General features: G+C 41.7%; 1 protein-coding gene across 1 annotated transcript; it reads right to left on the bottom strand.

The window, feature by feature from the left end:
* Positions 1-6604: 6604 nt before the first annotated feature.
* t-Grip91 (testis-specific gamma-tubulin ring protein 91) lies at positions 6605-12905 on the bottom strand. The gene is made up of 3 exons (XM_030386838.2): positions 12746-12905; positions 11633-12485; positions 6605-11556 (listed from the first exon to the last, which is right to left on the bottom strand). Exons 2-3 carry the CDS (start codon positions 12429-12431, stop codon positions 6608-6610), a joined length of 5748 nt encoding a protein of 1915 aa, XP_030242698.1. The 5' UTR covers positions 12432-12485; positions 12746-12905; the 3' UTR covers positions 6605-6607.
* Positions 12906-13187: the final 282 nt, after the last annotated feature.

Raw genomic sequence — 13187 nt, 5'->3', positions numbered from 1 at the left:
GTTTATAATTCTGAATATCTTTATTTTTTATACATACATATATTTATATATATGTACATATATATATATTTTTTGGTTTTTTTCTTTTGGTTTCTTGACCAGCTACAAAGGCCGAGCGAACAATAAAATTAGATTGAGAGAGCAAGCAAGAGTCTGGGCTGGCTCGTAATATATTTTCATTAAATTTTATGCAATTTTATGGTCTACTTTTTTGTCGGGGTACTCTGGAGGCGGGGGCGTGGTCTGTGCCGAAAAGTATATGCATATAATTAAATGAGCGTGCAAATAATTTTCAACTGTTTATTACCAACAAAAGGATGGTCCAAGGTATTTACGACCCTTGCCACTGGGGCGGGCAGTACGAGACCCGAAATTAATCTCTTAAAAGGGGGAAAAGCATCTTTTCTTAGGCAAAAATATATGCTAATAAATAATGTAGATCAAATGTATAATATGAGCGGAATATTTGTGATTTATTCGGACATGATAAAGCGTAACGCTTACGAATGAAGGACAAAGGGAAATTGAAAAGATAAATATGCAAATACAGAATAGAGACGTAAAGGAAAGTAGTTAAATGGAAAACAAGGGGACTTTGGTTTATATAAAAAGAGAGAGAGAGAGAGAGAGAAAGACAAATAGAGAAAGAAGGCAACCATTCTAATGGCGATCTTAATCGAGAGTATTTTGACCTAAATGAGCATATCAACCCACCTCCCCTTTCTGAATATGTGAAAGAGATAAATGCAGTAAAAGCCAAGTCTTCAAAGAAAACAATACTTATAGCTTCGATGTGTAAAAACTCCCATTAAAAATAAACAAAATATATTGCATGTCTCTTACCGAAAGAAAAGCATACAACTAACAAATACTGAGACCAATTCCATTCCACTCAAACATCACTTCATAAATTTATTTGGCGTGAGAAATAGAAGCGTATTAGATTTATGGCAAGCGGAAAACTTTTGCTTTCTTTTTTGCTTTGATTCCTGCTCATCAGATGAGTTCTATGCCATTAGCCAACACTGGACACATCAACAGCTTTTTGCACTTTTGCAGCCATAGCAATAACAATCTGAAATTAAATAAAAATGATGCCAAAAACAAAGCACAGCAAGGGCATAATGCTCGGCTGGCGAAAGAGACGGAACTGAGAGAGAACGAGAGAGGGAGAAAAGTTGTGGCTTCTAAATGGTTCCATGCGGCGTATACGCAATGCCAATAAAAAGCCAAACACACAGTCAGCGCTGGCCAAGAAACCAAACGAAATACCAAATACCAGAAATGCCGTTTATTGAAATTTATGACATCGACTTTTCCCCGTGCACTCCCAGCCCGAGTTATGAAATCACTGGCGAAAAGTCTGTTCATCTCACCCAGTTGGCCAAACACTTTGCACATTTCAATTAGTTTCAATTTGCTAAAAAGCTAAAATAATGCAATTGGATTGCAGCATTGATTTTGATTGCGCATATTTCTGTGTGAGTGTGTATGTGTGGGTGTTTGTTTAGGCCAAAAAAAGTCAAATATTTATATGTATATTTGTATAAACGTTTACGTCTGTGCGATAAAATAACAATTGAATATTACGCATACGCCCCATGGGGCGCGCATATGTTGTCCCAAACGAAGTTAGCGCAGCTGCACGCAACTGTTAACCCTTTTTTCTAAATACCCTATACTTACAGCCAGTCCATGAAGTGGGGTATAATGGATTGACGTTGGATTATGTGACATATTGATGAGGGGTTGATTATGAGCCCACATGGAGTTGGGAGAGTATGGTCTCCAGTTAATATAGGCATGCCTTTCTCTTCATCCTCTGTGTCTGTTATTTCCAGCCATTTGTATTTATTGAAGAGCCTATGCGTCTCTAACGATCTCTCTTTGTCGGTCCACTTATTTTTCTCCATTTGTCTTTCAGTCTGTCAATCTGTCAACCTAGCTTTACTTTCTTCTTTTACATCTGTTTCTTTCTCTCTGTCTCTCTCTCTCTCTCTCTCTCTCTCTCTCTCTCTCTCTCTCTCTCTATGTATATCAATACTTTTGTGTATCTCTCTCTTTGCCTTTAAATTGGTCTGTTTCTGTCTTCTCTCTCTCCATCTCTCACTCTGTATCTCTCTGCCCCTCTCTCATATATACAGTTTTTGCTCCATACTGTAGTTTTAAGAGTCCAAAGAATCATCTAATTCTCATTCTATCACACACCCACGCACTCGCTCGCCCTCTCTGCACTTTCTGTATCTCTCACACGTCTGTCAAGTCTCCTTCAATCTCATCTCAACCCCATAAACAGGTCAACTGACAGTCTGGCATACCCGCTTAACGTACTCTTACTTCAATTTTTCTTGCTTTCTTTCTCGCATTCATTTGTTGTTGCTGTTGCTGTTGTTGTTGTTGTTGCTGCTGCTGTTGTTGTTGTTGACTAGGCAGGCATTGTTTATGGTCAGCTAACGGTATCTATGACTGTGGCAACATCCGTCGCACATTTTGGGCCCTGCTGCCAGCTGCGCGGCCCATTCAAACGGAAATGAGAACTCAACGCAGCGGAAATTTAATAACGACCAGCAATTTAGCGACAAGTGGACCAATGGTCGAACGACATATTTATGCGGCCATTTTGACTGACCGCAGTAACCAGAGTCAGAGTCAGACCCAGCCAGCCAGCCAGCCAGCCAGCTAGCCAGCCACGCCCCCTATCAATTGTTGTGCAAGTGTGCAAGTGTGTGTGTGTGTTCATTGACAAATGACCATTTCATATGTGAAATGGCAATTCAATTGATTTTCAGCGTGCGCGTGTGTGTGTGTGTGTGTGTGTGTATTTGTGTTTGCAATTGAAATGAAAATAGTTCAAATATGTTTGCTCAGGCTGCGCGCTACACATATAGCAATAATGAGAAGTATTTCATAAAGACCTCCCCACACTCACACACTCACACACACACACATGCACACACATAAATTGTATCCTTCTGAAAAGGACAACAACAAAAAAAATACTGACAACAAATTGTCAATAACAATGGCAAAATGTTAAACGTCGGCCCGCCAGCCCAACTGCAGCTGAAATTTATGGCTCGAACAGATCAAGCACTCATATGTCATGGTCATAATAATAAATTTTATTATTTAATTTGAAATTGCGCGAAATAGCCGAGTGCTCGGCCACTGCATAGTGCGAGCATCGACAGCAATTAGGCAACATTTAATTATATCTAAATTGTGTATTTATCTAGATAGATAGCTTGGGACATATTAGATATGCAGTTGGCTAAATGGGCTTATTGTTCGAACAAATTGAGCAAAGCAACAAAGTGGAGAAATATCCTTTCATTTGTCTATTGTTGTAGAGTACCTGGTGAACCGGTTGGTAATTTGACATGTACTTTTATTATAATGAATGTATGGATATTTTAATTCGGTTTATATGCGACATTAATGAGAACTTAAGGTCTCGCTAAGAAGTAAAAATTTGTAATTTCTCAATTTTTGCTTGTTCATTGTAAACTTCATGACAAAACTTGATTTCAGTTAACAGACAGAATAGACAAAACGGATGAACAGACAGAAGGAAGGATTAACAGACGGAATTATAGACATACAGGATGCACAGAGAGAAGAATGAATAGATAGACTAACAGATGGACGAACCGATTGACAGATAAATAGAAAGCCACCTGGAGCGCCAGCCAGCTCTTAGAGCAAATAGAATTATGGAGAGATAAATGGATGAAGAGACAGACCCATGGAAAGACGCACAGAACGAAATGGAGAGGGCCAAAAACTTGTTGATGCTGTTACTCATATTTATACTTAGAAAGGTTTGCCCGCCCTATTCTCTCTAATACTTATATTGGTATTACTCATATTTATACTTAGAAAGATCTGCCACGCCCTATTCTCTCTAATACTCATATTAGTATTACTCATATTTATACTTAGTAAGGTCTGCCACGCCCCATTTTTGCATCTAATATCTACATTTATAATTTATACACATAACCACAATCTAATTTCCATCTTCAGAAGACTCCTTTTTCTATAAAACTTTATGCTGTTAACAAAAATATGTTATACCAATAGCTAAACAGAAAACAAAGAAGAATAAAAGTGTTTAATTACAGTTAATAATTGAATAGAATGCAGCTAATTGAAAAACTTGTTTAATGTTTCAGCGTCATGTTCAAAAGGCACTCAAAAGTGTTGAACCTCAATTAGAATGGGCTTCATTAGGTCAGTTAATAAGCTGCTCGACTTGGGAGCTCATCAAATTGGAATGCCTTTGTGCGGGCATTAGACGCACGTCTCTCATAATCAGCTCACATAATTATAATTTTGCACACACACAAAGGCGCTGGGAGAAAACAATTTTCTATGAAATTAATTTTCTCAAATCAGCAGCGAGCGAATAAAAAGTCACTCACTTGTCTATTGTTTGGCTTTGCCACGTCCAAAGCACACACACACACACACACACACATGGCAAGACGAACGAGGTCTGATGTCGACCCCGGCTCTATTTAGACGGCTGTGTTTAGGGCCTGGGCCAAATTATCTTACTCTTGACATTTCTTTTTGAAAAGCAGCCGCCTTACACAATTTTATCCCTGGCTGAGGACTAAGTCTAAGCAGTCTCAACAGCCTCGGCAGCTGCGCCTGTCAAGATAACAGAAAGAGTTTTGCCGCCTTGTGTGTTTGGCTCTGCTGCTGCCATTGTGCATTTCACTTTGGCCAGATTTCACAACTAGATATATATCATCTTATCATGTGCATTTTAATTTTTTCAAAAATTAAATTATGCAAAAGTTAAAAAAAAAGTAGGAATTATTCAATTTGAAATTTGTTAAAGTAATTAAATTTGACACGAACTTTGGCAGCCGAAGGCAACAACAGCAACAGCAGCAGCAGCAGGACTTGGAATTAATTTGCCAACGCTTAAGCCAACAAGAGAGGCAGACTAGAGTGATGGACTGACAGATATCCTAGCTTGTATATCAGTTATTGTGTTGAAAATTTAATTTAAAATAAGCATATACATTTTATAAAAATATATTTTATAAAAAATAAAAATAATAAATCAATATTATTACTAAGTTATTTTATAAAAAAAAAAATTAAAAATTAAAAAAAAAAATAAAAATTAATATGAATTTATTTATTGCGAAATTCAATATGAATTTTTAATATTTAGCAAATGCAGAAATATATTTAAGAGCAAGACTAGCAGGAATACCATATATAGATCACCATAAAATCGGCAAAAGAAATATAATTAGTAAAAATTTGTTTAGATAGTAAAAGTCTAAACTTTATTTTCCGCTCAAGGCTGTATTTTTATCAGTCTAAAGAATCAGGTAATTCTCATTCCAGTAGCTTGCCTCCAATTCGAGTAACCCATATACAATCCGTACAGGGTATACAAAAAGTAATTATCCATTATTTACTTTATTTTACACAAGCCTCTCTGTATGTATATATGTATGTATGTGTGTGTGTATACATACATACATACATACATACATACGGACAGTCACATTGACAGGCGCACACACATCCAACTGTATGTAGATCTATCTGTCTGCATCTATTCATTCCGGCATCCAGTTGTATTCACACCAGAAATTAGCATAACAAAAGGCAGCTGCACAATTCAAACATTGCTAAGTCGATTCTTAATTTTCAATTAAAATCCAATTTGTGCACACAAAAACGCCAAACGACAGAGAGAAAAGGTTTTTCTCTAGCTGCTGCCCCAGCTTCTCAAATTTTCTTCGTCGTTTTTTATGTCAGCTCCCAAATGAAAATATTTTTTTGCTTAAATCCATTGTCAATCCTTGAAACGGACATGCATCATGTGCACGAATTGATTCAGCTACAAAATTACTTGAATTGAATGGAACGTTTTTTATGCCCAACTCGTGAAGCGCATAAAAGCGAAATATGCGTTCAGGGATTAGGGATTAATTTGTTAGCTGAAGAAATTTTGCTATTTATTTTATTTTAATTACTTCTGCGGTATGAGATAAAAAAGAATATCTCAGAAGAATTAAGTACCCAGAATATCATTGAATAACAAGTTTATAATATTATGAAATAAGCTAAATATATTATTATTAAAACGGTTTAATACTTAAGACGTATACTATTTATGAAATTCCTTAAAAATTGTAAGCTATATATATAACAATAGGGAAAATATAATTTATCTTATAATAATTTATTTTTAAATGCTTCAACGCAGCTAAAAATGATTTACAATTTTAAATAATATTATTCAATTAAGGCTAATAATTTTAATTAATTATTTTAAAATATTAAACTAGTTCAATATTTTATGTAAATATTATAATTATTAATGATAATTATATAATTATTTTTGCACTAGCCGAATTGTTGTTAAAATTAATAAAAGTATAAAATAAAATATAAAAATAAACTAACCCCACATTTTTGGTAAATAAATATATCAATTTAATTTACGTTTTTTAAATACACTGCAATAAAAATAAGAGCTAAAAAATTACAATTTTAGATATTGCCAAAAACAAGTTTCAGAAAAAAGAAGGATAAAACTAACAAAAAATTAAAATTGAGCATTCGCATATTTTTAAAGATTTGCCAGATGAGAGTTCTTTTGAATTTTGATCTTTCGTTGATAGCGAAAAGTGTGCACGATTTTCAATTCCTTATAGCGCTGCTCGTAATACCCGCTATGGTCCAGTTTCTTGGCCAACGCCCACGCCTGCGGCTCATTGGTGTTGTAGAGGGCCAGCAGGAAGTTGGCCAGAGCCAACTGAAAGTCCTGCTCCAGATCGTGTATGGCATCGCAGGTTTTCTGACAGCATCTGCGCAGCTCCTGCTGCCGCTGCGCCATCTCATCCGCAGAGAAGCGCTGGCACATCGACAGAAACTTCTGCTGCACAACGTCCAGCTGGAAGATGGGCTCATACAGCTGCATCACAAGCAGACGCAGCCTGGCGTTATCCCGCGTTAGCCACAGGCCATTCAGGATTTTGTCCATATATGAGCCCTGCTGTTGGAGCAGTTCGTCCAGAGTCTTTGCCGTATTGCAGCCCAAGTAGAGCTCCTCGAAGGCGCTGTCCAGTATATTCTCAAGCATGTAGCTGCGCAAGTGCAGCATAAAAGCCTGCTGCCGATCGATGAGCTGATCGAAGTAATCCCGCACCTGTCGCGCCTCCGGGAACTTCTCCAGATTGACGCGCTCCGAGAAATGCGCCTGCTGTCGCCGGATCCGCTCGTTGAGCACATAGTCCGAGTAGTGCAGCTGCCAGAGGCAGACAAAGCACGATTCATACTGAGCGAGCCGTTCGCCGAGCAGGGTCTTCCAGTGGCTCGGCTGCTGCCAGCGCAACAGGAAGCAGCACCAGCAGCGGCTGCCCTGCTGCGCCCCCCTGGCCACATAGAGCGACTTGTTGTGGGCAACCAGCAGCTGCTCCAGCATGCTGTTGAGCTGTGTGGCACAATAGCATTCGGCCGGCTGCTCCAGCAGCGGCTCCAGCAGCTCAATCATGTCGCGCACGAACTCCACATCGGTGAGCAGCAGATACTGATGCAGCCGACTCAAGAGCTCCAGGGGATCGGGTCGCAGCTGATGCAGCTGCTCGAACAGCTGCCGCGATGTGTCCAGCTGCAGCGTGCCAATTAGCTCGACCAGCGGCTGCTCGTCCAGCTCCCGGAAGCTGCTGTGGCAGGCCGACGCCAGCTGCTGCTCCAGCTCCAGCTCCTGCACCACCAGCTCCAGTTGCCGGGCCAAAAAGTGCCGGGCAAAGTGCTGATTCCGGCCCGTCGCGAGCATCTGCCGGGCCAGATGTGGATTGAGGAAGTGCGGCAATCGCTCCGGCCGCAGCTCAAACTGCTGCAGCCAATAGCTCTGGATCTGACTGCCAGCTGCGTGTTCCACAATGAAGAAGTCGCCCTCGAGCAGCTCGCCCTGCTGCAGCCAGCCGCGAATCCGCCTCAGCAGCGGCTCGGCGGCGGATTCTATCCACTGCTTGAGCAGCTCATCGTAGCCAGCGTTGCCCAGGCCCAATTGCAGCTGCAGATACTGCAGCGGCGACGACTGGTGGCTCAGCTCGCCGCACAGCCGCAGCAGCCACTGGAAGCGATGGACGTAGCTGCGCGACTGATGGTACACCTGACTGAGGCTGCTCGGCTGCTCCTTGTGGCGTTGGTAGAATCGGGAGTACGCCTGCAGCTCGGCCATCAGGCACGGCGCCAGTGCCCGACCATACTCGTCCACTCGCTGCAGCAGCACCTCCTGCTGCTGCTGCAGGCACTTGTAGTAGTAGCCCACCTCGGCCAGGGCGAGCAGCATATAGGATTCGCTGATGCTGCTCTGGTGATGCGGCGAGCGCAGCATGAGCCGTGGACTCAACGCCGAGGCGCGCAGCTGCCGGCATTCGTAGCCGAGCAGGGCGTGCAGCGCATCGCCCAGTCGCTCCTCGGGCGACAGCTGGACGGAGATGCCGCGATCGCGCTGCTGCCAGCGCAGAGTCTCGTATAGCCGCAGCTCCTCGGAGGTGAGCAGCTGCTGGATCTGGCACTTGCCAATCGCCTCCAGGCACTCGTCCGGCTGGTAGGCGTACTGCTTTCGCATGCACCGCAAGTAGGCCTTGAGCCGGCGCTTGATTGCAGCGACATGTATGGTCGGGCTGGAGCAACTCGGCTGTGTGGCCACGATCTCAATGAACTGCTTCCACTGCTCGTAGAAGTTGGGTCCGTCGGGCTGCAGCGCTGAGCACTGATACGAGGGATTGCACTTGAACTGCTTGATGATGAAGGGAGATGCGGCTATGACATGGCGCTGGTGCTGCCACTTGGCTGGCAACCTTACCTCTTTCAGCCTGTCAACGCCTTGATTATCAATTTCAATTTTCGGTTCTTGTTGGCTTACGGACTGCTCGATTTGCACTGCTCTTCCTTTAGTCTCTAGTTGATTTTCCAAGCGAGCCTGATCGCAAAGAGTACTTTCGTCTGCCTCCGACTTTTCCCCTTTGATCGGTTGATCGGCTGCCAATTTCGGCTGATCGTTTGGCTGCAACAATTTTATAAATTTCCTGATTTTCGTAATTATCGCACTGTGTGTATCAGTCGATGGCTCCGATTCCTGCGACCAATCTAATGCCAACGCTGGGTTATCGGTCTTTATCGGCTTTTCAACTTCCGGCGCAGGTTCCTTGGATGCTGTTTCAGCTTCCACTTGCATCTGCCACCTGGATGTATATTCAGAAGAGTAATCGGCAAAGACGGAAGTTGTCTCACTATTGGGCATCAGATTATGCTGATCTCGTCGATCCTGTTGAATATCTTGAATAATTTCACTTTCATAGGCATGCAAAGGCTTGAGAGTATGCTGCTGGTCCATCGATTGAGTGGTTTCTCGCAAGCCTAGCTTACTTTTCTCTTCTTTAGCTTCCAAATTAGTTCGGCAATCGACTGGGGCGGACAGAAAAACTTCGGTAGTCATAGATCGAGCCTCTGTTGTCCCCGATTCTAGCTGATCTATCTGCAACGATGTCTTGGTCGCACATTCAAATTGTAGAAAGATTTCCGCTTCAGAATCTTTAAAGTCATCTAGATGTGGAATCGTAAGGCTGTCAGGCAAACTATCCTGATTATTTATCGACAAATCGATTTCTAGCAAACTTGTCTCAGATCCTTCTTCAGTTTGCAATCGGCACATCGCTGGGGCAGCTGAGGAGTTTTCGGTAACTACCGATGCAGCTTCAGCTGGTATATCTGCAATCTGTGGAAACTGATCCATGAGCTGACGTACCTTCGTACAGCTATCTGTACTTTTATTGATTTCTTCTAGGACACATAATTCTGACATCGACTCTGGCGGTGTTGCCGATAAACTTTCAATGCATATCTCAGTTTCCTGTTGATGTTTCCATTGGTCACAATCGACATTTTTCGATCGATTCGGCACCATTTTTAGCTGCGCCAATTGACTATGGATCCTAGCAAGCATTTCAGTGGTTAGCACTAGCATACCTAAAGTATCGGTAAAAGGTGCCAATTTTTGTTCAGAGCTCGATTCATTCTCCACTTTCGAATCATTTCCATTTCCGAATACATGATCCACTGAGAGATCAATTTCTTCACAAACTTCCTCGGACTCAATAACAGATAGAGATTGCTTGGGCGTTATTATCAGTGCTTGATCTTCCGACTGAGGCTCCCCAATCACTACCTTTGAGGAATCCATTGATGATGATTCTTCGTCAGTTACCGATTGACTAAGCTGTTGAAGCTCTCCACTCGCTTCCTTTGAGTGTTCGGTTGCACATGTTGTTTCTTGATCTGTTATCGATTGATTATCGTCCAAAAGTTTAACTGACGTAGATATATCGAGCTCCGACAACTTATCGATAGGTAATTCTTCGCCTTGTCCACTTACTTGTTTCATATGTAAGCCGGGAACAGCTTCCCTAAAACTACATTTATCATTTACAAGGGACTGATCGATTTCTGTGAAAACTATCGATTCATCGGTATTTGGCAGCTGTTCGTATTGCCAATTGCTCTCTTTAGATATTTGCTTTAAGTAAAACCCACCTTTAATATTCGAAGGAGGCAGTATTTCATGCAAGCTTACTTGCTCTTGTTTTGGTTCTTCGAGTATTACTTCTGGCTTTACTTGTGGTTGCGACGTATCTATTGGCGGCGTATTAGTATCTTGTCTAGCAACTTCAATTGTTCCTCTAGTAGAAAGTACTCGAATCGGTGGCTCCCCACTATACGTGGACTCCGAAGTTGCGAAGCCGCTCTGTATTATCGTCATGCTCGGCGCAAGCTCTTGCTGTATGATTGTCTGATTGATTTTTGGCAACATTTCCTCGGACGCCGTGTAGATCCAATCTCTAAATTCCTCGCTTGTGGATGCGAAAATATCTTGGGGCAGTATCGCTATTGAATTTAAAGATTTTTCCATCACTGTCGAGCTATCGTTGGTCGCTTGCTCCTCCTGTATTGTCGTATAGACGACATCTGGCAGCATCTCTTCAGATGTTGTCAGTAGGAAATTCAATCGCATTTCGTTCTGGGACGATGGACCCAGCGAGGATTCGAGTAGAGTGCTTAAGTCATTTGTCTCTGTCGATCCTTCCTGATTTATCAATCGATTGGTCCTGCCTTCACTTGCAGTTGTGCTTGCTCCCATATCCGTAGTTGTATCCCTCGATTGCCCCGTAAGCAAATCATCGGTAGTTGTGGAAATATCTGCGCTCGCTTCGGTTTGTTGTGTTTGTACGCCCTGATCCAGCTGCGTGGTCGAAGTGGCCGTTTGCTGAGACTTGTTTGAATGCAGATATACACAGAGATCTATGCCCAGCTCAGATGTTTCCTGGATACTCTGAGAATTCGCAAATAACTCAACTGTTTCTAAGGGCTCCGCATTCTGACTGCTCACATCCGAGGTCTCACAGACGTTCTTGCTATTCTTATATAGCTCCACAGTTGGAACAGTGGCTATAAACTGAGTGCCCACCTCACAGGTATCTCGGAGAAAGCTCAAAGGATTTCTATTCTTTTCTGCAGTAAATGATGTGAATTATTTAGTCAAAGCTTTTTAGTTTCAGGTAGATTTCTTGGTTTTCGTTTGCCTTACCAGCATTTAGTTGCCGCAAATGAGCATGTGGTCTCATCTGGCTCTCGATGTCCTCGCAGAGCATCACATCAGAGCTTATTGAAAAAGGCTGCTCTGGACTCTTCGGGTGCGCCATGTAAATGATCTTTAATTCTTTATCTCTGATCAGCTTCTGTTCATTAATAGCATTTCGATTCAATCCCATATAATTTAGATCACAGATTTCTCGTTCCCAGCGCAAACCCTTGAGCTGACAACGGACTAAGACCGGCTTACACATTACATAGACTAAACCCAGTTCAAGAACTACGCCAGTTCGCTCTTTTGACGAACTTATCTCCAATTCCTTCTCGTTCAAGTGCAGCACATTTTGGGCCAAGCAAATGAGGTTCTCGGTGAAGTCTTCCTGATATCTCAATTTGCCCTCTAGCTGCATTTTCTGCGGGTTTTCCTCATCGAACAGGTGATAGCAAAATGCGAGATATTGTTGGCGTTTTGTTTCACTTGGCTCGAGTCGTAAAAGTAGCCGATACAGATGTAAAAAGAGCTTATAACGATGCTCTTGAAGACACTGCTCCTGCAAATCTGTCGTTGACTGCAATTGCTTGAAGCGTTGCCGAAAATCGTTCAGTTTAATTTTCATTTGAGTTTCCGGTTTGACGAACACTCTGCCATACTCCACCTTGGTACGCTTGCAGCCGAGAGCGACGCCCAGCTTCCAGAGGAGCATGGGTATACTGCTAGCCAAGTCCTTGGGCGAGACGCCCAGCGGAGATTTGCAAGGGTGCTTTGATTTCTGTTGCTTTTTGTCATCAGCCATGGGTTGATCGAATGCTCAAAACATATAAGAAAATGAAACGAAGCTCGAAAAGAACTGCAATAGGACAGGATATAATGGAATATATATATATAAAATATATAAATTATAAAAAAAAGTATATCAAGTTGATATGAGTGCTAGTCTTAAGGTAATGTTATTTGAAATCCATGTCTAAGGTCAAGCGAATTGAAATATTATATATAAACTATGTCGAGTCTATATTCCTTCAACAATTTCCACTTGAAATGTCCACAAATCTCTGAACATCTCTATACTCCTCACACCGACACCCCGTTAACGCTTTTTACTTACACTAAAAAAAACCGTTTGCAACTTTTAAACTATTAACAAAATATAAAACATTTACTCCAGAATTTGTATAAATATTTTTTATAGAAAATTTTATATATTTATATATATAAATTTATATATATATATGCATTTATTTGTTGTGATGTGATAACTAACACAAAGATCTGTCAGTCCAGAAAACAAATTCAAATAAATCTGAACTTAGGTGTCGTAGCTGTTCATGAATTCTATAGCTAAATATCACTGCACCGCGTAATTAACTCATAAATCTGTCAAAAGATTGTCGACAGGTTAAAAACTCGGGTGTTGAGCAGGGAATTGCGTTTGCAGTCGCAACCTTTTTGCAACTTTTCATTCATTTCAACGAGTTAGTTCTCAATGCCTGAGTACGGGCAGTGCGGGGGTAGGTTGCAAGGGGTGGATGTGGGGGTAGCGCAGGCTCTT

The sequence above is a fragment of the Drosophila navojoa genome, chromosome 3 (genome assembly GCF_054131105.1).
Source record: "Drosophila navojoa isolate 15081-1374.11 chromosome 3, UAZ_NAV_1.0, whole genome shotgun sequence".
NCBI lineage: Eukaryota > Metazoa > Arthropoda > Insecta > Diptera > Drosophilidae > Drosophila > Drosophila navojoa.
The sequence above is the reverse complement of the archived record's forward strand: the minus strand, read 5'-3'. Positions and strand labels throughout refer to the sequence as shown.

Bases quoted from the DNA above. Each gene is read 5' to 3' on its own strand.
- t-Grip91 (XM_030386838.2), bottom strand. From the start codon at position 12,431: ATGGCTGATGACAAAAAGCAACAGAAATCAAAGCACCCTTGCAAATCT. The intron at 11,557-11,632 runs GTAAGGCAAACG...CATTTACTGCAG, and splicing joins TTTGCGGCAACTAAATGCTG to AAAAGAATAGAAATCCTTTG.